At 36.4% G+C, this 26,588-nt stretch overlaps 2 protein-coding genes across 3 annotated transcripts; one reads left to right on the top strand and one right to left on the bottom strand.

The window, feature by feature from the left end:
• The first annotated feature begins 1,087 nt into the window (after positions 1 to 1,087).
• On the top strand, positions 1,088 to 20,876 carry LOC121727561 (phenoloxidase 1-like). Of its 2 annotated transcripts, none has more exons than XM_042115450.1 (12): positions 1,088 to 1,247; positions 4,277 to 4,472; positions 6,161 to 6,269; positions 8,157 to 8,277; positions 8,467 to 8,675; positions 15,187 to 15,439; positions 15,642 to 15,794; positions 16,194 to 16,328; positions 18,730 to 18,911; positions 19,593 to 19,735; positions 19,944 to 20,183; positions 20,507 to 20,876. In XM_042115450.1, exons 1-12 carry the CDS (start codon positions 1,137 to 1,139, stop codon positions 20,710 to 20,712), a joined length of 2,058 nt encoding a protein of 685 aa, XP_041971384.1. In that variant the 5' UTR covers positions 1,088 to 1,136; the 3' UTR covers positions 20,713 to 20,876. The 2 variants fall into 2 exon arrangements, with proteins under 2 accessions (XP_041971384.1, XP_041971383.1); XM_042115449.1 differs by having other exon boundaries at positions 1,089 to 1,247; positions 19,944 to 20,179.
• Positions 20,877 to 21,684: 808 nt separating this feature from the next.
• On the bottom strand, positions 21,685 to 26,013 carry LOC121727560 (MOG interacting and ectopic P-granules protein 1-like). Its single transcript, XM_042115448.1, has 2 exons — positions 25,889 to 26,013; positions 21,685 to 25,028 (listed from the first exon to the last, which is right to left on the bottom strand). Exons 1-2 carry the CDS (start codon positions 25,908 to 25,910, stop codon positions 22,291 to 22,293), a joined length of 2,760 nt encoding a protein of 919 aa, XP_041971382.1. The 5' UTR covers positions 25,911 to 26,013; the 3' UTR covers positions 21,685 to 22,290.
• Between the last annotated feature and the right edge of the window lie 575 nt (positions 26,014 to 26,588).

Raw genomic sequence — 26,588 nt, 5'->3', positions numbered from 1 at the left:
TGATGATGATGAATTATAGCTAAGAACACTCTCGATCATGTCAGCTTTCAAACAAAAAAAACTAGATCAAAATCGGTCCACCCGTTTGGATGCTACGATGCCACGGACAGATACACACACAGACAAACAGACAGACAGACAGACAGACACGTCAAACTTATAACACCCCTTTTTTTTGTCGGGGGTTAAAAATGGGGGACATTATTTGAAAGGGCTTATTTGAACGCGCTAATCTCAGGAACTATTGGTTCGATTTTAAAAATTATTTTAGTGTTAAATAGCCAATTTAACGTGGAAGGCTAAAGGCTATATTTCATCACGCTAAGACTAATGCGACCGAAAAAACTCAGGAAATTGTGGGAAAACCGGGGTAAATATTAGAAATTACGAACTACTCTACTCACTACTAGCAATTTTTATGGCAATATTTGGCACAGATATAGAGTAGAGTGTAGATCAAGTGAGTAGAGACATAAGCTTCATAAGAAAATGTACGGTTTCCGTAAAATTCCTAATTTATGCGGGCGAAGCCGCGCTATGTGCGGGACTAGAATCTAGATGTCCCGTCCCGATGTCTTATACAGGGTGTAACAAAACTAAGTGATAATACTTTAGGGTGTGTATGTGTTCCTTATAATATAGAGTTCACTGTAAAAGTATAACAATAAACGCAAAACATTAAATAATTACCTGAGACTGTGTGACATAATATTATATACTAGTATCTAGATAAAACCAGACAAGATACTGCTTTATACTGCTAATAATTAAAGCTACCTGAAAGCAATCACACTGGTGGTGCCCGCCCAATTAAAGTGGTCTAGTATTAAGTTGTTCTACTGTAAATTTATATTGTGATTATAGGTTTACTTATCGAAGTTCATTATCAAGTTCATAACATCCGCAGGACCTAGCTTACCACATACATCACAATAACAGACGGTTGTGGCCGAAATATCGCATCCTGCTGTGGTGTGCAGTTTGCACTCATGTTTTCGCCATGATAAAATTGCACGCGAAACCTCCGTTGTTCGATATATAAACGGCGAAGAAATTTTAAATTTTAATATCGCTTCACATTTACTGTGAAGTGATTGTTTCTTCTCTTCTCTCTTTTTTTTAAATTTTTATTTAAAATGGCAAACGTTGTTGAAAGTCTCAAGTTGTTGTTTGATCGCCCTAACGAACCGGTATTTTCACCGAAAGGCGAAGAAAATGCTGTTTTCCAACTAAGCGAAACTCATTTGGTAAGTTTTTTGTCATCACATAATTAAAAAATTTAAAAACTCACTTTGTATCCAACAAGAATTAATTTAGTTGTAAGTACAACAAGAATTAATTTAGTGTAGTTATAACAGGGCCCGCACTCATACAAAGCGGATATAAACTATGTAACAACTCAGACTTGGAACAATAATTACAATTTAAGTTATTAGGTACTATCCGCTGTATGTAGTATACAGGGTGTAACAAAAACAAGTGATAATACTTTAGGGTGTGTACGTGTTCCTTGTAGAAAGTTCACTGTGAAAGTAGCAGCGCTGGAAGACCTATTTTTTTTTTTTCACTTTAGTATGGGGAAACTCGTGATGCTCGGGTCCTTGCCCATACAAAAGTGAAAAAAAATTTTCGTCTTTCAGAGCTGCTACTTTCACAGTGAACTCTCTACAAGGAACATGTACACATCCTAAAGTATTATCACTAGTTTTTGTTACACACTGTATAAGTATAAGTATACAGTGTGTAACAAAAATAAGTGATAATGCTTTAGGGTGTGTACGTGTTCCTTGTAGAGAGTTCACTGTGAAAGTAGCAACTCTGAAAGATGATTTTTTTTTCACTTTTGTATGGGCAAGGGCCCGAGCGTCACGTCGAGTTTCCCCATACAAAAGGAAAAAAAATTTTGTTCTTGCAGCGCTGCTACTTTCACAGTGAACTATATACAAGGAACATGTACACCCTAAAGTATTATCACTTATTTTTGTTACACCCTGTATAGTATAGTAGGTATTATAATTTATATTTCTCTATGTTAATTAATTAAATGAAATTAATTTAAAATTTTGACATATGCCTCATGTTTTCCTGTAACCGCCCGCGCCATACTCAGAGACATTTAATTATGATTATCCTTCAGTTAATAGACTTTGACAGATAATTTTTTTTTCAATTAATTACATGTTTAGGTAATTAATATTCCACTTTATGATTAACCTTCGATTTATATCAAAATTTTCATTTACAGTGTAAACTCTATATAACGACACTGAAGGGACCGTGCATTTTATGACGTTATATGGAGTTGTCGTTAAATGGAGAGAAGAAAAATCAATACTTTTTCGTCATTATACAGTGATTTTCTTTTACTAACCGTATTTACAGTTTGAAAGTTTATGTAACTATAACTGAGAATATTATGATAACAAATAGATATTAATAATCCATGACTCCTTATTATTAGTTAGGGACTAGGGTCAAAAAAAACCTACACGTGCAATCAATCTCAATTTGTAAACAAAGGGACTAATTTCTTAGAACGTTCTGTATGCATGATGCTGAAAGTCGAGTTTATTGCGGGCTAGGATAACAATGCGACAAAAAAACGTACACAGCTGTGCAGTTTTTACTAATTTTAGTAATTTAAAAGGTACTTTTTACTGTTCAATTGTTGTAATGCTGATGTTATTGGGAGTGGGTGTGATGCTATGTAGAGTGTACCATTGTATGGTAGACAAGCTAAACCAACCAAAGTCAATTGATTTCGACGCTTTAGAGAGTTTGTCGTTAAATAGAGTGACGTTACATGGAGTTTACACTGTAATTAATTACATTTTAAGTAAATAATGTTCGTCTCTGAGTACGTAACTGCCTCACTCAAAGACATTTAATGATGATTAAACTTCAATTTAATGAAGATTTTAGGGCTTATGTCAAAATATTCATTTAACTACAATTAAGTACCTACTTAAAAAAAAACTACCAAAATTCATCTCTAATGGCTGGTTTGCACGTGTTAAGTTGATAATGTAGTTAGCTAAATTTTAACTTAATTTTAAGTTATTTATTGCGTGAAAATTGTAAACACAAATTAATGTTCTTTTGTAAGAAAATACAAATATGTAGTTAAGAGGATACACCAGGGGCGAGAGAAATTGAAAATAGGTATTTGAAAATGTATTGCTGTCTCATCAATCTCAAGTCTCCCACCGCAGAGCGCGATAGAGACAACACGACCAAATTTCTAATAAAAGAACAGAAAATCTTCGATTCGTTGTCCGCTGATTCCTTCTCCAAAACTTAACCAACTTAAGTACATTTTTCATTAAGAATTAAAGCAAGGCTTGAGCTGTGTTCCTATGTTTTATTTTTTTTTTATATTTTAGCCAGTTTTGTTTTCTGGGTGTTTTAACACAGAGGAAAATCTGGCCATTTTTTTGGGTTTTTGGACGTTCATCTATTTTAATAATAAAATTATGAAACATAGGGGACATGCTAATAGTGGCCATAGATATTCAGGAAAAAAAATCTTAACTCTAACGGCATTATCCAGGGAGGAAACAGGGGACAACGTTTGTATGCAAAAACGGCGGTGTGGACTCCTCTTAAAAACATGATTAAAACATCAATTCTATAGTAAAATCACTTTGCTTGAACCACTTACACTTGAACGAACCATCAGCGTCAGAGAAATTGATTCATAGGCAGATGACGGAACTATGACGTTAGTAATGAACTAATGACGCCCGACTTAATTATTACGATTTACGAATTACGACGTACCTTTTTAGGGTTCCGTAGCCAAATGGCAAAAAACGGAACCCTTATAGATTCGTCATGTCTGTCTGTCTGTCCGTCTGTCTGTCCGTCTGTCCGTCCGTATGTCACAGCCACTTTTCTCCGAAACTATAAAAAATAGATAAAAAACTCTATTGTTATATTATGTTTGTAGATTGAAGTTTTTTTCGGTTTTGACCATGATATGTTCTTGAGTCTTGACTAACCCTAACAAGTATAACCCCAAAACGTAATTCTACAAATTTAAGAAGAGCTTCGGATATTACACAAAAATGTTTTCAAACTCCAGTTTGCAAACATTTTTGTGTAATATCGCTTTATTGACCAATGTTAAAATAACTCCGTTCTTTTTACGTTGGTCAATAAAGCGTGGGCCGTGGCGGCTGGCCAGCGCGGGCAGCGGCGCTCGGCGCCCCTAGGACCGCGGCGCCCGTGTGCACCGCACACATTGCACCTAAGGGAAAGACGCCCCTGTTCGCAGAGTGACAACTACCAAAACAATGGCATCGAGATCAACAATAGATTCGGTGAAAAAGCAGACATGCTGATACCGCTGAACAAGCTGAAGAAGATTCCCAAATTCACGAAAGCAAAGAAGCTGCCACTGGATGTCGATTTCTCCATCCTGCTGCCCGCTCACAGGGAGATGGCTGACGAGGTTGTTGATGAGCTGTTGGGTGAGTACTTTGTGTTAACTACTAGCAGTGGCGTAACTGTAGGGTGGCAGGGTTGGCAAAATGCCTCGGGCCCCCGACCCAAAAGTGACCCTCAAATTTTTTTTATAAATTGAATGTTCTCGTTTTATTAATTAACGAAGTCTATGATTAACGTGACGGTTTTTAAGTACTAATAGGGCCCCATCAATTTGGCACGGGCCCCAGATGGTATCGTTACGCCACTGACTACTATAGCTTAAGCTTTAAATGTATGTATTAGATACTTAGCCGATTTTTTAAGAGGGCGACTAACCCCAAAAATCAAACATCGTCCCTCTCTCTTCACACTCACGCCCGTCTTTCATATGCCAGGTGAAAAAGAACGACGCGGATTCATCGCCAAATTAGTTTTTTTCTCAATAACTCGATAAAATATAAAATTTAAAAAAACCGCTAGGTCGATCTCTCAATGATAGAATTTTATAGGTACAATGAATGTGTTAAAATATTAACTTAGTTCAATGCACGGTTATGGCAATAAATGAAAAATTCGTGAAAATTAGATGCATCTTTGTGATTTTTTTCTATCGAGAAAATTCTAAGATATCGTGTTTTTGCTCAGATCGAATTCTCGGAAATATAATGTAGTATCTAATTTTAGAAAATGAAACAATTCGGGGCTTATTTTCAAGTATAAAAATGAATTATAAAATCGTCATTTTAGGGTTAGTCGCCCCTTAAGTAAGTGTACTATTATCTATTCTGTGCCTTAAGGAAAATTAAAGTGAACTTAGGCTCACATGCGTAGTAATGTTTTAAATATTTCTCGTTCTTCGTATTTACGATAGACTTTATATTATTATACTAGCTGTTGCCCGCGACTTCGTCCGCGTTAGTATAGTAGATCACGTCCCAAGTATTATTTATTGTACAAAAATATTCAATGTACAGCATTGACTTTCCTACGATTTTATTATAAATAGATGTTCCGCGCGGCTTCGCTTGCGTAATTTAGGAATTTCACGCGACCGTACATTTTTCCGCAAAAAATAGCCTATGTCCCTTAACGTGGTCTATTCTTCATGTTTGCCAAATAACATAAAAATTGCTCCAGTAGTTTCCTCTACTTCTTCGCTTCTATTAGTCTTAGCGTGATAAAATATAACTTATAGCCTTCCTCGATCAATGGGCTATCTAACACTGAAAGAATTTTTCAAATCGGACCAGTAGTTCCTGAGATAAGCACGTTCAAATGCCCTTTCAAATAATTTCCCCCCGTTTTTTCCACATTTTCCTCTATTTCTTCGTTTCTATTAGTCTTAGCGTGATAAAATATAGCCTATAGCCTTCCTCAATAAATGGGCTACCTAACACTGAAATAATTTTTCAAAACGGACCAGTAGTTCCTGAGATTAGCGCGTTCAAACAAACAAACAAACTAACAAACTCTGCAGAATTATAATATTAGTATAGATTATTTTATTAGGAGAGAGAGAGTGCTCAAGTGGGCCTTAGAATGCGGACAAATGAAGCGAAGGCGATCAAACTGCCAAAATTAATTTTCCGTGACTGTAACTACAATGCACATATTATTGTGGATTTACGAATTACGATATATTTTATCCTCAATATAACTATGTAGAGCTGGTTTAATAATATGATCTTTTGACTTTATTTAATCATAATTTTTTTTATTCTCCCTTTCACAGCCGTACCCGAGGGCCAACTGCAGGATTTCCTTTCCCTGTGTGTTTACGCCCGGGCTAATCTCAACCCGCAATTATTTAACTACTGTTACTCCGTGGCGCTTATGCACAGGTAACCTATAACATAACATATTTATACCTATAAAAACTATTCAATAGTAAAATTGTGTCTACATCGCATCATTTTAGAAAAATCTCAGAAAAATTAAACATTAAACCATTAAAAAATAACTTACGAGTCTCTCACGTTGAACCCATCACGCGAGTCGTGCTCGTGACTAGGGTGACGCAGGGTTGCCAGGTGTTCGGTATTTTACCGAACGGTTCGGTATTTTAGCACCGTGTTCGGTGTTCGGTATGACAAAAATACCGAAGTATGGGCGGTTCGGTATTTTTTATTATTATTTTTCAATTGTCAATTTTGACGCAATCAGTACTTAGGTTGGGTTGCACCAAATAACTTTAACTGTAACTTTTACTATAACTTTAAGTACAATTCAAAATGTCAAATCTTTGGTTAAATTTAAAAATGTACGCCATCAAGACGCCATAATATTTAACCATAACCATAGAGCTCGACAAGATTTTAAATGCACGTGGCGTAAAAAGGAACTAACGCTGTCATCATACAACAACGCCATTTTTGACAGTTCTCCTTTACCAGCAGAGCCCCCGCCCACGTTCATTTATAACCTTGTTGGACCAGCTGTCATCTGTCAATTTCTCCGGTAAAAGTTAAGGTTAAAGTTAAAGTTAAAGCTAAATTTAGCCTTAACTATAACCATAACTTTAACCTTTACTTTAACTTTAACCACGCCTTTGGTGCAACCCAACCTTAAAGTCTGTGCGACAGTCGTGATAAATAATGGACATGGTGAAGGCTGAATTATGTATCCGATGTAATTTCAGTCTGACATGTCGCGAAACGCATGGGGCAGTTAAAGCAAATAACAATAAGACATTGAATAGTTAATGGAATCAGGCATTACTTTGCAGAAATCCATAGCTTAAAATTTAGTTTGTTATTATTTTTAGCAATATTCCGCGAAAACAACTTCCACCTTTAAGTAAATGAGTAAGTGTACGCATAGGCATGCGTACAGCACCTCCCTCCTCCCACACTGCCTATGCGTAGTGCGTACACTCGCATGCAAGAACCTGCAAACACCACCACCACACAAGCAATAATGTTGGCAAATCCGTGCAAGGCCCCTCACCACCATGCAGGTTGAAAACCTCGACGCGCATTTCGCCCCAACACCGGAGCATCCTCAGGATGTGGACTCTACGAATAACTTGACGGACGTTGTTCGTAGAGTCGACTTACACGTGGTCTACTTCTTATCTGTGCCAAATGACAGAAAAATTGCTCCAGTACTTCGTGAGATAAGCCCTTTCAAATAATTTCCCCCGTTTTTTCCACATTTTCCTCTTTTTCTTCGCTCCTATTAATTTCAGCGTAATAAAAATATAGCCTATAGCGTTCCTCAATAAATGGACTATCTAACACTGAAAGAATTTTTACAAATCGGACCAGTAGTTCCTGACATTAGCGCGTTCAAATAAGCCCTTTCAAAGAATTCCCCCCCGTTTTTTCCACATTTTCCTCCATTTCTTCGCTACTATTAGTCTTAGCGTGATAAAATATAGCCCTTAGCCTTCCTCGATACATGGGATATCTAACACTGAAAGAATTTTTCAAATCGAACCAGTAGTTCCTGAGATTAGCGCGTTCAAACAAACAAAACACAAACTCTTCCGCTTTATAATATTAGTATAGAAATTAGAAGTAAGTATAAACAAGCGCTGAAAGTTGAAACAATACAAGGTTGTCCTGTACGTAGTGCAGTGCAGGACAACCTTATTGTAGGCAGATGAGGGACCTACGTAATTTGGTCGCGACTCGCGATAGCCGATATTATGTCAAACTCAGTCTGTCAACTCCTATGAATCAATTTCCTCGATGGTACAAAGACGATGTTTTATTTTGGTTTTACAGGAAGGACACTCAGAATGTGCCGATCCAAAACTTCGCCGAGACGTTCCCGTCCAAGTTCGTTGACTCGCAAGTGTTCGCTCAAGCCCGGGAGACGGCGGCCGTTGCCGCAGCGGGGGCCCCGGTAATCTACTGTATAATATTATTTTATTTATTTACTTTTTAACCGACTTCTAAAAAAGGAGGAGGTTCCATGTTCGGCTGCACACATTTTGCCACGACATATAAAGTAGTAGTCTTCACTTGGGCGTAGTATATGTATAAACAGGAACGCCCTTTGTATATATTTTTTTATTTGCCTTTATGTCTACAGCGAACTCCCATAATCATACCGAGAGACTTCACCGCGACTGACTTGGACGTGGAGCACAGGCTGGCGTACTGGCGCGAGGACATCGGCATTAACCTCCACCACTGGCACTGGCATCTCGTGTACCCGTTCACCTCCAACCAGAGACGCATCGTCGCCAAGGACAGGAGAGGAGAACTCTTCTACTACATGCACCAGCAGATGATTGCACGGTGAGATAATAATATGTATCGATACCACTGACCTCCATTATACAAGTACGCTGGACTGATGATAGCCTTTGAAATGACAGCTATTTATATTTTTGTGCCTATTTGAAGCGGATTCAGCTCCCCCATTATTAGGGATAGGAACTAAATTTGACGTAAAAATGACGTTTGAAAGTCGCCATCATGTCGCCATATTGGCGCTGATAGTAGTAGTGGGAGTATTTGGAACTAATACTAGTGATGTCTTTTCTATTATCGATGAAATGTTTCCAGATTCAGATAATGTCGACCATTAGGACAAAAATATTAAATTGAATAATACAAACGCTACATATTTGTATTAAAGATTACAGACTTCCTCTCCGTAATTTAGATAGGCGTAATAAATTAACAACGATTTCATACGTAGATAACGTGAAGTAGCACTTACCTATCTATAATCCATTTATTTTTAGCAGTTAGCACTACGAAAAACTAAAAACAAAACTGAAGATAAGCTTCTAACGAAAACTTTGTTGTATTGTATTTTCTTATTTCATTTCTAATATTATCAAAGTAGTGCTACAGTGTATCGTATTAAAGCTGAACAATGCTGAATAAGTGTTCTGTGTGATTAGACCCTCACTAATCTCATCATATTCATATTATATTATAAAGCGGAAGAGTTTGTTTGTTTGAACGCTCTAATCTCAGGAACTGCTGGTCCAAATTGAACAATTATTTCAGTGTTAGACAGCCCATTTTATATATTTTATCACGCTGAGACTAATAGGAGCTAAGAATCTCCCCTAGCATTGAGATACTTGGCGTCAACATATCGAGCGAAGTCCAGTTCCGATATCATCTTGAGGGTAAGGCCAAATTAGCCTCGAAGAAGCTTGGCGTTCTTAACAGAGCGAGACAGTACTTCAGTCCGGACCAACGCCTACAACTCTACAAGGCGCAGGTTCGGCCTCATATGGAATATTGTTCTCATCTCTGGGCAGGGGTGCCAAAATACCAACTGCTCCCTCTGGATCGTATCCAACGAAGGGCTGCTCGAATTGTTGACTGCCATAGTGTTTCAAACAGCTTGGACCCCCTGGAATTACGCCGAGATGTAGCTTCACTCTGCATCCTCTATCGGTTGTATCACGGGGAGTGCTCTGAGGAATTGTTCGGAATCATACCACCTGCAACTTTTCGCTATCGTCCCAGGCGAAAAACATACCATCCTCATCACCTTGATGAGTAGCAGTCTTCCACAGTGCGTTTTTCGCGTAACTTTCTGCCGCGCACTGTAAAACTCTGGAATGAACTTTCACCGGCAGTATTTCCGGACCGATACGACCTGCAAACTTTCAAGAAAAGAGCGTATTCTCTCTTAAAAGGCCGGCAACGCACCTGCAGCTCTTCTGATTTTGCGAGTGTCCATGGGCGACGGTAGTTGCTTACCATCAGGTGACCCGTTTGCTCGTTTGCCCCCTTATTTAATAAAAAAAAATAGAGGAAAATGTGGAAAAAGCGGAGGAATGTATAACGTGAAGGATTATATAGGCTATTTTTTGTGGACCAATTTGTATGTGTAATTAGATATTTACGTGGGCGAAGCCGCGCGGAAAGTCTAGTAATAATATAAAAGTTTCTTATTTATTTATGGATCTAGCAAGCCAATTTTTATCGATTTACTTTATCTCATTTGATTTTCGCCATTTTGGCGCTGATTGCAGAAGTGCGAGGGAAATTAACTAATTGAATAATGCGATCCATAAATAAATATGGAACGTTTGAATACATTTTTTATTGGGGTGGAGTAGGTAAGGTATTTATAAATAATAAAAATATATGTGCGATTCTTTAACATTATATTTTATTAGTTACCGTTACACAGTTACAGTCTGTCAAGAAAGAGTAGACGCTGAAATAAATTTTCCAAACATAATCACGATCAAATGGTAGTTTTGCGCCTTGTATTTTCACAGAGAACGTTTGTACACTTCAAATAGTAACGGCAAGCGGTAGTAGCAATTTTCGGACAACCAGGCTTTTTAATTTTTTTTCAACCATAATTTTTCCAGTCTTCCTTCGTCAGACGGAAACCTGTCAATTATTTTAAGAGCATAATATGTATTTGATAATAAAAATCGGTTATCGGAGATTTCAATACAATTATTATACAAATCGATAAGTTTTATCGACAGAAAACTCCAGCAGTATTGAATTTTATTGTTTATCAAAAATCGGTAAAACAAAGGTAAATATGTGGTGAATACGGTATAATAAGATTAGTGCCACATTTTTAAGTGCCTATATTATCAATAAAAGTTTAATATCGTAGAAATGGGCTGTTAAAATCACTTACACCACTTACATATATATTATATATATATATATATATATATATATATATATATATATATATATATATATATATATATATATATATATATATATATATATATATATATATATATAACTTAATCGCGTAAAACCTTTTAAAACACTTTAAAAACACGAAAATAATTCGAACGATTAAGCCATAGAGAATTAAAATAAATACATGGTTACTAATGGTTACGTCAAATTTAGTTCTCGGTCCTAATAATGGGGGCGCTGATTCCGCTTCAAATGGCACAAAAAAAGTGGGTATCATAGATCCAGCGTACTTGTTTAATGGAGATCAGTGATCGATACCCAAATTAAAATATACTTAGTACAAAATCTGCGCACTACATGATACTACATAGGTAGGTACTATAGGTACTATACATATGGTACATAGAAATGTCAAATGAGTAACTTATACCCTTCAGTGGCGGGGCAAGCAAGACCTAAAGATGTGGGCAAGATGCATCTTGCGAGGCCCCCTAAAATTAATTTTGCGAGGCCCCCTGGTGGATGACGCAAGACGACGGATTTTTTGTGAGAAATAATTTATTGATACTCAAACTTTTATTTATGAATATTTCAGTAACTTAACTCGCAAATCCTAAAAAAAATCTCGTGGTCCAAGGGGCGCGAGGCCCCTTAGGGTGGGTAACACCAGAGGCGTGGTTAAAGTTAAAGTTATGGTCAAAGTTATGGTTATAGTTAAGGCTAACTTTAACTTTAACCTTAACTTGACCTCAGAATTTGACAGATGACAGCTGGTCCGACAAGGCTTTTAAGGCGACGCCTTGATAATTTGGCTGTAGCAATATCGATTTTTCTCAGCAATGACTCAGGCCCAATTTCACCAACGTATGTTAGCTTGTTAAAATGTCATGTCTTCTCTTTCATTCATATGAAAAACGAAAGAAGTAACGTGATACTAATCCGAGCGTTAACTTTAACAGTCGTTGGTGAAATTGAGCCTAAAGCTAAGGAATTAATTCCTTACTAATCTATACTAATATTATAAATGCGAAAGTATCTCTGTCTGTCTGTCTCGCTTTCACGCCAAAACTACCGAACCGATTGTAATGAAATTTTGTATACAGATATTCTAAAGCCTGAGAAAGGACATAGGCTACTTTTTTTACTGGAAAAAAGGGTTGTAAGGGGGTGAAAATACGAAAATTTGTTCAAATTAAGTTAGTTCCAAAAATTCATACTAGATGGCGCCGTGCGTCTCTTACATCGCGCTAACGCTTGCCCAACATCTTTCTATAAGACGTGGTATCATCATACAGCCGAGTTTAGATTTTTTTCGATTGTTATTTCTTTATAACGTTATTTAATTAATAAGTCAGTACTTTATAATATAAAGTACTGACTTATTAAATAACGTGTATATAATATAAAGTTTATATTATATACAGTGACGTAACCTTAAACCTATCAATGATAAATAGTTTATGGGTAAAGTTGTGTAATTGGGGGGCTAAATAAGCTTTAAAATTTGGCATAAAATATAAAGTTTAATTTAAAAAAAAATATATATTATGTGCACACTGCACAGCTGTTTTGATTTAAGGGGTACCAGGTTTTTTTTATAAAAGCTTTTGACACCAATTTTGTTGACATCGCGCGCTATAAACTGAAGTCCACGCGACGAAGTCGCGGGCAACAGCTATAATTATAGTTCATTGTCAGTATTCATCATGTCTTTGTCTTTAAATTACCCATAGCATAACACGATTGGTCAACTTTTATAATACAGAATAATCAATCAAAAAGACCTCTGTAATTAAATTAAGAAATTTAAAAAAAAACCCCGCCAAACAACTTTAAAAAGTAATGAAATAATATTAACTGCCTTAAAGTTCAAATAATTCTTAACTTGTGTAAAGTAATATTTTAGTCCATAATTGTCAAGGTGTGTCGGGGGACCGCCAAGTAAACTACAACTCTCTCTCTCTCGATCTCGATTCAGTTCGCTGTGAATTGATCCTTAAACTTGTTATGTGAAATCAAACATCTACATAAGCGGTCCCCCGACACACCTTAAGAGGATACACCAGGGGAGAGAGAAATTGAAAATAGGTATTTGAAAATGTATTGCTGTCTCACCAATCTCAAGTCTCCCACCGCAGAGCGCGATAGAGACAACACGACAAAAGTTCTAATAAAAGAACAGAAAATCTTCGATTCGTTGTCCGCTGATTCCTTCTCCAAAACTTAACCGATTTAAGTAATTTTTTCATTAAGAATTAAAGCAAGGCTTGAGCTGTGTTTCTATGTTTTATTTTTTTTGTATATTCTAGACAGTTTTGTTTTCTGGGTGTTTGAACACAGAGGAAAATCTGGCCATTTTTTTGGGTTTTTGGACGTTCTTATCTTTTTTAATAATTAAATTATGAAAAAAAAGAAAACATAGGGACATGCTAATAGTGGCCATAGATATTCAGGAAAAAAATCATAACTCTACCGGCATTATCCAGGGAGGCAACAGGGGACAGCGTTTGTATGGAAAAACGGCGGTGTGGATTCCTCTTAACAACAATAATTATGGACTAAAATATTACTTTACACAAGTTAGGAATTATTTGAACTTTAAGGCAGTTATTATTATTTCATTACTTTTTAAAGTTGTTTGGCGGGTTTTTTTTTTATTTCTTAATTTAATTTTATTTCATACTTTTTAAACTTGTGTTGGTTTAAATATTGCAGAATAATTCCTATCAACACAATCATATTCTCATAATAACTATATTCTGTCAATGTCCTTTTCGATGAGGCCGTTAATATGAGCACAAACATGAAACCTCCACTTTGGGTTCATACGAAGCTCGGTTCCTATAGAATCTAGGTGATGCTGCAGGAGCAGCATGTAAATATTTACTGTTTATCTACTTCTTACTGGTTGTCGCAATTAAAATGAGCCCAAACACGAAACCTCTGCTCTAAGTTGGCAAGGAGCTGGATATCCTATTGATTACCAGGTGATGCTTCAGCACCACGTCAACTTTCCATTATTATGTGTATAGTGTATACATACGTATATTGTATATTCACAAATGTCACGAACTAGAATGAAATATAAAACCCATCAAACGACTACAAGTTGCCAACGACCTTTCATGAACCCTGATTGTTCAGCACTGAACAGGCTGATGATGATGAATTATATCTAAGAACACTCTCGATCATGTCAGTTTCAAACAAAAAAAACTAGATCAAAATCGGTCCACCCGTTTGGATGCTACGATGCCACGGACAGATACACACACAGACAAACAGACAGACAGACACGTCAAACTTATAACACCCCTCTTTTTTGTCGGGGGTTAAAAAAAGGGATTCCTATTTTGCCAACAGCGGACAGTGATTTAAGCTTCCAAAATTTGTACATAAATTGGTTCAAGCATACACTTTAATTTGCCCATAGCTTATACATAATATGAAATGTATTTATGGTTTTTAAATTACGCGACAAAAACTATTTTGTCGCTACGCCCCTAGGAATAATTAGTAGCTACGCCCTTTCCATTTTTTGCTGTTCCATTGCTTGTTTTCTATTAGGAGCCGGCCCGGCCTCTCATAGAAAACTCTTCATTAAATTGACGGTTAATCATAATTAAGCAATTTATGTCTCTGAAGTCTGAGGCTGCGTTTCCACCAGAGCTGAGCATCGCCGCGCTGAGCGATGTCATGGCAAAGTCATGACATCGCTCAGCGCGGCGATTCTATTGGTTTTCAAAAACAACACAGCTCCGCTCAGCTCAGCTCAGCTCAGCTCAGCAATGTATAGAAAGACTGACAGATAGGGTCAATAACATGACATATCTAGAAACTATAGATAGCAATTTTATGCTGGTTAAAACTTAAAGGTAAGTATAGGTCTACCAGAATCTAATGGCAAATTTGGATGGAAGATTTTCAAAAAATATCTTTAATCATTGGATATTTTTTTACATTCACACAGAATCAGCCGCTTTATGGAAAAAAGTTTCAAACGTTTTGCTCCAATTTCTCCAGTATTGGTAGCGTCAATTTCTTTTTTCCATTTTTTGCCATCAGATTCTGGTAGACCTACGGATTATTTTAAAGGATATCGAATACCGAGCAAAGCTCGGTCAAATAGCTAGTGGCTCATTAACTTTTTTCTCATCAGATACAACGGCGAGCGTTTGAACAACGCGTTGCCTCGTGTGAAGAAATTCAGCAACTTCACCGAGCCGATCCCCGAGGCCTACTACCCCAAGCTCGACAGCCTGACGTCATCACGAGGCTGGCCCCCACGGCAGGCCAACATGACCTGGTCGGACGTGGACAGGCCAGTTGACGGTCTCAAGGTCACCATCGCTGACATGAACCGCTGGAGGCGCAATATCGAAGACGCCATCTCGAGCGGTTTCGTTAAGTTGGTAAGTTGGTCGAAATGAGCGTTGTAGAATTAACTACAACTATAATAATTAATATTCATAAATCATTAGTAAGTATAAAGAATTGTACAGTAGTTTAAATAATAATCTTAAAATGTAGTCTATATAACACTAGACACAAGGCTGAAACAAGCTTAACTTTTTAAAACCTTAATAAAAGACTTATCCCTTGTACTCTTCTCAGCCCGACGGTTCTCAACAACCACTTGATATTGACCTGCTCGGAAATATCTTCGAGTCCAGCATTCTCTCACCCAACCGCGAGTTTTATGGAGATCTTCATAACCAGGGACACAATATCACTGGATACATGCACGATCCAACCAACCGTTACTTGGTGAGTTATTTACTATGTGCTAGTAAACTAATCTTACGCTATTGCCTATTGATGTTTGTTTTGTAAGACCCTGCGCACACGGTCGACAAAATTGATCTCCGTCGTCCAACAGTTGCATTCTAAATCTAATTTTAAATGCAACTGGTTTGATAATATAGTCATTAACTGTAAGTCTATAACAACTTACATTGTTTCCCCATATTTATTGCCTTATCAGAATGCAAATGGTGGGCGACAGAGACATTTCTGTCGACCGACTCGACCGTGGTCCGTGCGCACAGGTGCGCATAGTTCTAATAGTTCTAACTAGTGACTCATGAGTATTAAAGATTACTATAAGTACATGGTTGAATTTGAAAATATTATAATATTTTACTTTACTTAAATTATTGTTCACAGGAATCGTTCAACGTAATGGCTGACGAGGCCACCAACATGAGAGACCCAATATTTTACCGTTGGCATGCATTCGTCGATGACATTTTCCATAAGTTTAAGGAGTCGGCAGCCGTCCGACCATACACACAGTCTGAGGTCTGTTATATTTTTACATAGATATATATATTTTTTAAGATTGCCTGATTTGAACCGACAAACCAATACCTATACACATACAAATCATACAATATAAGTACATAAATTGTAACATGATAATATAGTTATTACACTAGTAAGTAACTAGTTAGTTATACTTACTTACACGTCCTTGATCTAAAACAGCCATAATAAGGGGGATATTAGATTATCATATAAGTATATTGGATCCGAGATCAATGATATTGGATAATGTAATATAGACACTTAGATGAATAATTGGTCTCGCGCTCGCGCTACGACTAGATACCGTCGGAGTACTTGAAAAATGCGGCAACAAATCATACGCCATAGGGCGTAAGCGCGCCAGTCGCGCCGCAAGCTTCGGGTGAGGACTGAGGTAGATGTGTCGATAATTTTCGAAATTTTAAGTTACGTCCGTAGCAAAATGCCAGTTTGCGTAGTGAGACTATGCAATAATAACACTACAAGAAACAAGAAAGGTATATAAATCGTCATAAACACAGAAAAATAATATAAATTATAAACCTGAAAATTCGGATCGGAGTACCGCTTGATGTTCAGAGTTGCCACTTACCATAAACTGAAAATTCCCAAATTTTTCTGAGATTGTGATTTTTATTTATTTATTATACTTATCTTATTTTTTTATATATACATAGTGGCTGAGTGGATGAGCACATTAAAATCTCTAGCTAGGGTAGCTGGTTCGAATCCCGCCAAAGGAACAAAAAGTTTTCAAAGTTCCTGGATCATGAATGTGTATTAATAAAAATGAATTATGAGTATCATATTATAATAAAAATCTTAAATACAGTTTATATTTTATGTAAGTACACAATACTAATGAGAAAACAAATTTAACATTTGCTTTTTTATGACTCAACTTCCTACCATTGTTTTTGTATTGTTTTCTCATCAAAATTGTACCCATTATATTTCGTTGACCTAAACAACGTTGTTATTTTATCGCATTCTTTTCGAATGGACTTTATTCCAATGGTAAAGTTTATCTGGTGATTGAAAAATCAGCACTTACTATACAATAATAATAAATTACAAGACCACAGCAACTAATTTTACCCCATTGATTGGGCACCAGTCACGTATCTGGCAACCCGATTATCTACGCACACAACAATATTTGTGCATTGTTTTACACACACTACAATATTGAGGTGCCGCATTTGGGAATCTGTGTTTTGTATACAGCGCGGTATCTAGTCGAGCGCGCGCACGAGACCAATCATTTATCTAAGTATAGACATATGATTCATTTCTTCCTTGATCATAGATTTTTGACATTTGCTGAGAGATTGGATCACTGACCTCCATTATGTAGCGTACTTGTATATCAGTGGAGTGGAGATCAGTGGATTGCTACGTGGATTGGATCCAATCATAGAAATAGGTGTTGCCAGTTATTTAATATAAAAAAGAGTTTTTAATTTCTTGTTCGTTAATATGTTTCAAATAATGTAATGTAATTATTTTTCTAATTATATACTTACTTGGATAAACTTGCTGAAATAACAAAAAACAATCCATATTAAAAATGACGATGTCTTTTGACAAATCGAATTCTCTGAGTTCTAGTAACACTGACGTCAATACCTGTCAGCGTTAGCGCTCTCATATGACGTAAAATAGGATCAATGAAATATGATAATGTAATATGCAGATATGATCAAATGATCATATATATTGGATCCTATATATGATCATAGAAATGATCCAATATAAATGATAACGTAATACCCCCCTATGACAGTTTTAAGAGGCGTCCACACGCGCCCTAAGGATAATGCTAGTAGAGTTATATTTTTTTTCCTGAATATCTACGGCCACTAATACAAGGTCCCTATGTTTTCTTTTTTTTCATAATTTAATTATTAAATAAGATATGAACGTTCAAAAACCCAAAAAAATGGCCAGATTTGCCGCTGTGTTCAAACATCCAGAAAACAGATTTGGCTAGATTTTACAAAAAAAAAACAAAACATAGGAACACAGCTCAAGTCTTTCTTTAATCTTTAATGAAAAAATTACTTAAATCGGTTTAATTTTGGAGAAGGAATCAGGGGACAACGAATCGTTGAATTTCCTCAGTTGTCTCTATCGCGTTCTGCGGTATAGGCTTGAGGTAAGAGAGACAGCTATAGATATTACACGTACTTTTTTTCATTTCTCTAGCCCCTGGTGTAGGTATCCTCTTAAGTTTAAACATTATAATAATTAATAATATCTATTAAAAGCGCTCTCTTAGCTTAGGTACCGAATTAGCTAATTATCTCTTTCACATCTAAATTCTAATGCGTCTATTAAAAATTAAAAAGTTAATTTATTAAGTAGGTATATTAACCTTCGTTTTTTGGCTTAGCTGGAAAACCCTGGAGTGCAAATATCATCAGTGAGAATAGAAAGTTCCGCCGGTCAGCCCAACACACTGAACACCTTCTGGATGATGAGCGATGTGGACCTTTCACGTGGCCTGGACTTCTCTAACCGCGGCCCCGTATACGTGCGCTTCACTCACCTCAACCACAGGCCATTCCAATACGTGTAAGTAAACATTACGTACAACTTATACCTCAGTATAATTCATATTATTATAGTGTGTATATATTTTCATATTTTTCTAATAGATATATAATAGCACTACCGAAGTACCGATTTGCAAAACTTACAAACTAGTGCAAACTCTAAGCCGCGTCCAAAAGGAAGCGGGCGACGGTACAGCGACTAGCGAGCCGCAGTACCGTCGCCCGCTTCTTTTTGCCTAGCGAGCGCGCGTCGAAAAGCGGCATGGCACGGAGACGCGACGCGGACGCCATTTTGTTCACCCAGTAGGTACCTACATAGTACCTACCTACTCACGATTACCCCACCCCGCACCCGTTCCATGTGACGTCATCTAAGGGCCAAGTGTGAGCGGAGTGCGAACTGTTTCTAGAACACGTACATCAGCGCCTCTAGCGGATCAAGTCGGAAATAAAATAAAAGCGCGCTTAGCAGTTACACTATAGCAAAGAACTAAGAAGAATATTGGTACGGTCGCTAACAAGCCGGCGTACCACTAATATAATATTGTAGACTTCCTCTATTTTAATGATACAGTCCTCGGGTACTTACTTAAAGAGTTACGACTTACGGGAAAACATTACATTGTAAATTAATATACTTTGTACGTAATATTATATAGTTTACACATTACTTATATTTACATATTTCCTATGATTACAGAATCGACGTAAACAACACTGGTAGCGCTCGCCGTGCAACTTGCCGTATATTCTTAGCTCCTAAATTCGACGAGCGCAATATCCCATGGGAATTCGCCGACCAACGCAAGATGTTTATTGAGATGGACAGATTCATAGTGCCATGTAAGTAGCTTACATTAGACGTGTTGTCATCTCAAAATTTTAATGCATAGTATGATATTATGTAAATATTTAACCATGGAAGTAGCAAGTTTAAAAATGTGCACCCTTCTTCACCGCGTTTACTGTGGTTACCACTTTCCCTATTACTGGTAAAGGAGACATCTTGGTCAGTTTTAAACATAATTGTTTAACTAATGAATCTTTTCAGTGAACGCCGGCAACAACAAAATAACTCGCATGTCAACGGAATCCGTTTTAACAATTCCGTTCGAGCAGACCTTCCGCGACCTGTCGATCCAGGGCAGCGACCCGCGCCGCACCGACCTCGCAGGCTTCAACTTCTGCGGCTGCGGCTGGCCTCAGCACATGTTGGTGCCGAGGGGCACTGAGGCGGGCGCGCAGTACGAACTCTTTGTCATGCTCTCCAACTACGAGCTAGATCGCGTAAGTTGTATACTTACTTGATTAGTTAATATTTTGTTATATAAACTTGGTGACAATCTCTAGTGTTTCCGGAAGAATGGACTAAGGGCCTGTTTCACCACTTCCTGATAAGTGCCAGATATCCTACACTTGACAGATTATGGAGAATCTGTCAAAAAAGTCGTGGATAGCCTATCCGGCATTATCAGGAAGTGGTGAAACAGGCCACTACCTCCTGACAGATTATTTAAAAGATATTACATTCCTTTTGCTGTGGAGTGCTTTACTCTAAAGTGTAGACGGATTAAAACTATCGAAGGGAATTGAGTGGTTTCTTTTTGTTCACAGATCGAGCAGACCAGCAGTCCAGCACTGAGCTGCGTAGAGGCGTCCAGCTTCTGCGGCCTGAAGGACCGACTGTACCCCGACAAGCGCGCTATGGGTTATCCCTTCGACAGACCTTCGACCAGCGTGCGAAGTGCCCGCGACTTCATACTACCCAACATGTCTTTGATCGATGTGACGATTCGCTTACAAAACGTAACGGAGCCTAATCCTAGAAATCCTATGCAATAAAGCTACCGACTACCGTCGAAATACCATTACTTATAATGCAAAGAAGGAAAGGCTGGTGTATTTAATTTTAGTTTGTACAAAATTTTAGAACTAAGTTTGTTATGTAGTGACCTTTTACTTTAAATAAATAGAAATATATTTTAAAGTTTTATATTATTGAGTATTCCAATGTTATTTTTATCTTCGATGATTTAACAAATTCATAAGCTGAATTCTTAATTATTTCTGTGATGGTCCTAGATATTTTTAATTAAGTAAATTAAATTATTAAAATAGCCAAGTTTTAGACAAGTTAACTAACTACTTTAGTCATTTAATAATAATAATTGTAATCTGCCAGTGGACAAAATAGTGGTGGTGCAACTTTTGACTCAATAACAACAAATAGGTACTTATATTATGATTTAGCTACATAATACATTTAAAACAGGTAAGTACATGATGGGTACTCTTCGTTAACATAATATTATAGTTAATTCTTGTGATTGATTTACTATTTTTGGCCTAGTGTTTAACTTTAATCCTTGTCATCAAAATCTAACAAACAAATAAGTGCACAATGGATAAAAGTATGTAGAAAATGTGTCAGTTTTTATTTTGTATTTTTGACAAAAAATTCTTACAATTGGTATTTTTAATATAAAAAAAATTACATCATTTTCATAAGTACATATTATTTTAACAATTTAGCAAATATTTACCAAATCAACTGTCTGGTCAAACCAGAGATTTAAAGATTGCTGAAAAATTTAAAGACTGCTGAATTATATTTCTTTTTAACCTACTTTAAAAAAGGAGGTATTTTATTTGTCTAGTCTTTATTTTTCAATTGTTACAAAACAGATTTACATGGGAACTGGGAAAAATCATATTGAATTGATACATTCTATGCACCTAATATTAAATCTACAATATTTACTTAACTAACAACTTATGATATTGGATTTACATTCATTTTATTAATGTCCACCTACATTTAACTACAACTGGTAATCTGAATATCGTTCAGACAACATGGTTCAGATATCCATAGGTAGACATAAAACCTATAGTCACAGATTATACAAGAAGATGCAAATAAATTACTTAATAATGATTTAAAAAACTATCTCTAAGTTGCTCATTCGTACCATCATTTCCACTCACTAACATACAATGCGGATGCAGATCAATATTTTAATTACTCCAGAGTTATCTTTGTGACAGACAAACAAAATAACAGCATACAAGTCACAAATACAAATTGTGTATTAGGTAATCTAACAATAACTTTGTCAGAAAATACTTGTCCTGATTATATTTTGTTTATACACTCAATTTACAACTTAACTCTAGCATTTGTTAAAAATAACACTCACATATTTTATTAGGTTAGTGAAAATGTCACTATATTTATCATTCTCAACATGAATATCTTTAATAAACAGATAATATAGTGTTGCAGTTTTGATCTATGTACACAATACTGCCCCATATCACGGAAGTGCATTTCTGTAAGCATTGAATAATATACCATGGGTCTATTTTCCAAATTTTCAACTGCCCAAAAATTGTTGTTATTTACCTTTAGCGGTTATTGTCACAGATGATTTAGCAGGTTGGGGAATAATCGTAATTTCATCGCTAATTTTTAGAGGTTTTAACATTGCCTCGGTGTCAGAAGACTTTGATGGGGCAGCGGACTTGTTTTTGTCGATCACCCTTTTAGCGACGACACTGTGAGCTGAATAAACATGGTTTTCAAACTGTTTGTACATTCCAAATGTAGCTGTACACACTGTGCACTTATAGGAGAGGTGGGCTGGTTTTAGAGTCATGTTGTGATCACGAGACACATGATTGAGCAGCTTCCATTGGTAAACTCTTCCACATACAGGGCACCTGCCAGCATCTTTTCCCTTATTAGCAGCTTCTTGCATCGAACTCGTCACTAAGCCATGAGATCCGAGAAGATGCCTTTCTAGACCTTGATCAGTGAAAAATCTAAACTGACATTTTTGACAGTTTAGAGGTGGACGATTGTAAATCATCTTGGGATGTATTTTCACTTTGTGGATCCACTGCATATGATTTCTCAATTGCTCCAAGTCTTTTATATACCCATCACAGATTTCACAAATAACAAAGGTGGCTTTCGAATTCTGTGCAGAATTAGATGAAGACGGTTGAGGTGCTCTCGGTAGAGGAGTAATGGATATTTTGGGTGTTGCGTTTTGGTTATTTTGCATAATGGGATAATTGGATATAGTTGTTCCACTAGGTGGATTGTTGTGCATTATCATTACACCACTACGAATAATAGGAACTCCTGATACCGGAGCTCGAGCTGGATTAGTTGTCATTGGTGGGCGGCCTCGAGGTCTACCCATCATTGGCATGTTTGGAATAGACGGATTTGAAATATTCAAGGGTGGTCTTCCAAGCGGTGACATGCCTACTTGAGACCTGTTGAAATTAGTTTGATATGGAGCTACAGCATTATTCCTCGCTCTTGTCAACTTTGGTATTTTAGCTGGAGGCTCCCACTCTATTGGGGGGCCTAAATTGAATTCAGGTTTGAACTTCTTAGCACAGGCTATTAAGTGTCGCGCAAGCTTAGTTTTGCTATTATCTTCGAAGTGGCAACTTGGACACTGCTGATATGCTGGTGCTCTTTCCAATCTTCCTCTGGTGTTGTGCTCGGCTTCCATATGAAACAGTATATCGTGTGGACTACGTATCTCAAATGCACATATATTGCATTTATATATGTTATTTTTCATGTGTGGAGCTTCTAAATGATGTGCCATAACCAGCATGGACTCAGTTTTAAAACTACAAAATTCACATCTCTTTTGTTCCAGGGCATATGGTGCATTTAATTTCTTGCTAAATGCTAAATTTTGAGTAAGTGAAGTTATAGCACTTTCTGTAGCTTTTGTACTTCGACCTGATTTCTTCTCCTTATACAATTTGCGATTTTGCACTTTTAATAAATCACTTTGTACATACTCCTGTACCAAATTTAGACCAATATTAATAAAAAACTGACCCAATGAACATTCAAAGTAGCTGTCTGCTTTGCCACCTATTCCTTTAGCGATCACACCAATTGGATCTTTAATTTCTTCTATAGAATCATCCTTATCTTTGATAACAACAGTGTCATCATCACTAAGACCATCTTCCTCCGACTCACAAGAAGATTCCCCATCCCAAGAGTCATCATCATCCTCATTTCTACGTTTACGTTTTTTCATTGATTTTTTATCTTTAGCAGACTCCTCAGACTTTTTAGTTTCTTTATCAGTTTCATTTTCTTTTTCAGGTTCTGCAGGTTCTTCTTTAACTTCCTCTCCTCTAGCAATTCTTTCCTTTCTTTCTTGGTCTCTTTTTTCTTTTTCTGCTTTTTCCTTTTCAAGTTTTTCCTGTTCTTCTTTTAGTTTAATCTCTTCTAATTCTTTTCCAAGTTTATCAACAAATTCTCTAAACGGTTTCATTGACGGTTTCTCATAGACATAAGGAACAATAAAAGAAGGTGCTTCAACAACAAACATGTCGTCAGTTAATGAAGGTAAAATGTTAGCTTGAGGTACGACTGTATTTGTCTGATTGTTTTTTGAATTATTGTTGCTTGCTTTACAACTTATTGGAGTTATTGTGGTTCCCCTGGCTGCAATACTTTGGCATAAGTTTTGCGCATCTAAACTGGTATTGTTTTTATTTTGTACAGGTGTAGGACCTTTTCCTGACAATATAGAATTTGTGTCAATTATAACAACTGATGGTTCCTTATTTTGTTCACCGTCTTGTGTTTTAGCTTCTTTTGTTGATTGCTCTGTTAAAATTTTTGTATCATTAGCTACTGGCTTACTTTTACCCTGGTTAAGAGGATCCTCGATGGACACTTCCTCAACATCAGACTCTTCCCCATTTTCCATTGATTCTTCATTTTTATGTTTATCTCTTTCTTTGTTGCTCTGCTGAGATCCCTCTGAACTGTCGTTTGATTCTGAACTTGAATTAGATGAATCATCCTCATTTGTAACCACACATTCATCTTCATCACTAGTAATTTCATGCACCTCCGGACTCATGGAAACACCATTTTGATTTTGAGGCACATTTTCATTTTCCATTTCATTCACATTCTCATGATCCATTTCATTTTCAATTTCATTAATTTCACTGTCACCATCATTTTCATTATCATTGTGGTTTTCAGCTTCATTTTCCTGCTCATTCTCAGAGTCGCTACTATCTTCTTTTGGGTGGCTTCCCTGTGATGTGTCATCATCACCTTCGGTTCTGTCATCTGGAATTGGCATAACACAATTTGATAAAGCAATTTTCAATATCATATATGAGTAAATATAATCAACTTTTGTTTTGTGTCACACCTCTATTGTGGGTATCACAGACACAATAGATCTTCGATTGCTATGTGGCAGCCAGCTGCTGCTTGGGCATTGGTGGGTTAAGCACCACTGTTATTACCACTAATATTTTATAGAACTTTATTTTGCCATCAAGATTTTATATTATTAGTTAAGTCATATACTTGCAAATACCTATAATTAAAACTTCCATGATTAAATAAAAACAGTTTAGTTCAGGAGAGTGTATTGTTTATATATCACTTTTTTACCAAGAAATATGTTCACTTTAAACCTGTGTAAGAAAATGCTAGGTCCTTATCTTAAAATAATAATATAGATCTTGACCTCCTTAAGAAAATAGAAGAGGCAAAATACGACTCGAAAACTGTTAAGATTTTTAAGTCTCAAGAACTCAAAAACTGCTCTTGAAATAAGTTACAAGTATGCTATTTTCATAGATTCAAAATTAAATCCCGACTACCAAATTTGACTATAATCCGGCGTCAGCAAAGACGCCAAAAAAAGTGAAATAGTCGTAACCTACTGCTCATTATACAGTACGTTTAACCTCCAATATTTGACGAGATATGGACATTTTTTTAAGTTTTACTGACATACATGTGAAATAAATGTTTAATTTTATTGTGTAGCGTCATATAATCATGTGGAGTAAGGACCGCCATATGGGATTCCATGGCATTACTCCGAAAACACAGTTCCATCATGTTTGGTGTCAAAGATGTGGAAAAAGGTATTTATTCAATTGAAATATGACATAAAAGTGCAAAATATTTACCTGTGGCTGTAGAAATCGACATTGTATGGATCTTTTTGAGCAAATTTTAGGAAAATAGCACAATAGCACAGCAGCGGAAACCAAACCAAATCAAGCTGTCAATTTAAAAGGGTCTTTACAACGTCACTCTCAGATGAAAGAAAAGACGCTGCCGCCGTTTATGATTTTATCTATGGTTCAATAAAAAAATATTGATTGTTTCGGCATTTTGTCTATAGCCCTCAAATAGCCCTTTACTTTTTACATATATTAATTATAATAATCTTAGTTAAAATATGAAATAATTTATATATAAAAACCGATTAAAAACCCTTTAATATACCTACGAGAGCGGGATGATAACTTTCCGTGAAAAAAAATATTTTATTTTTTTGTAATAGTCTCTGTGAAGTTCACAGAGACTAGTATTTCGAAAAATAAAGTAGTAAAAGTAGAGTAACTTAAATACAATACATTATATTATTAAATAAATTCACTTATTCCACCTTACTAAATTATAACTTTCTTAAATGCTATTTCACTTTACTAAATTTAGTTACTGAATCATTTAGACGTCTAAATTTAGTAAGGTGGAATACCGAATAAGTCATAGACTTATTTAAATACTGATGGAATAAGCGGAATAAGTGCTATAATTGAAATGGATTTGGGGATGACAAACCCATGACAAACTGTACGATGTTGCCACTTTTTAATTTCT

Source organism: Aricia agestis, chromosome 6 (genome assembly GCF_905147365.1).
Source record: "Aricia agestis chromosome 6, ilAriAges1.1, whole genome shotgun sequence".
NCBI classification, from domain to species: Eukaryota; Metazoa; Arthropoda; class Insecta; order Lepidoptera; family Lycaenidae; genus Aricia; species Aricia agestis.
Note: the sequence above shows the minus strand (reverse complement) of the source record. Positions and strands in the feature narration are given on the sequence as shown.

Excerpts from the sequence above, each read along its gene's own strand:
- LOC121727561 (XM_042115449.1), top strand. The coding sequence starts at position 1,137 with ATGGCAAACGTTGTTGAAAGTCTCAAGTTGTTGTTTGATCGCCCTAAC. Across the intron at positions 15,440-15,641 it reads CGAGCGGTTTCGTTAAGTTG|CCCGACGGTTCTCAACAACC; the intron begins GTAAGTTGGTCG and ends TACTCTTCTCAG. Across the intron at positions 20,180-20,506 it reads CCAACTACGAGCTAGATCGC|ATCGAGCAGACCAGCAGTCC; the intron begins GTAAGTTGTATA and ends TTTTGTTCACAG.
- LOC121727560 (XM_042115448.1), bottom strand. The coding sequence starts at position 25,910 with ATGTCGATTTCTACAGCCACAG. Across the intron at positions 25,029-25,888 it reads GTCGATTTCTACAGCCACAG|ATGACAGAACCGAAGGTGAT; the intron begins GTAAATATTTTG and ends TGCCAATTCCAG.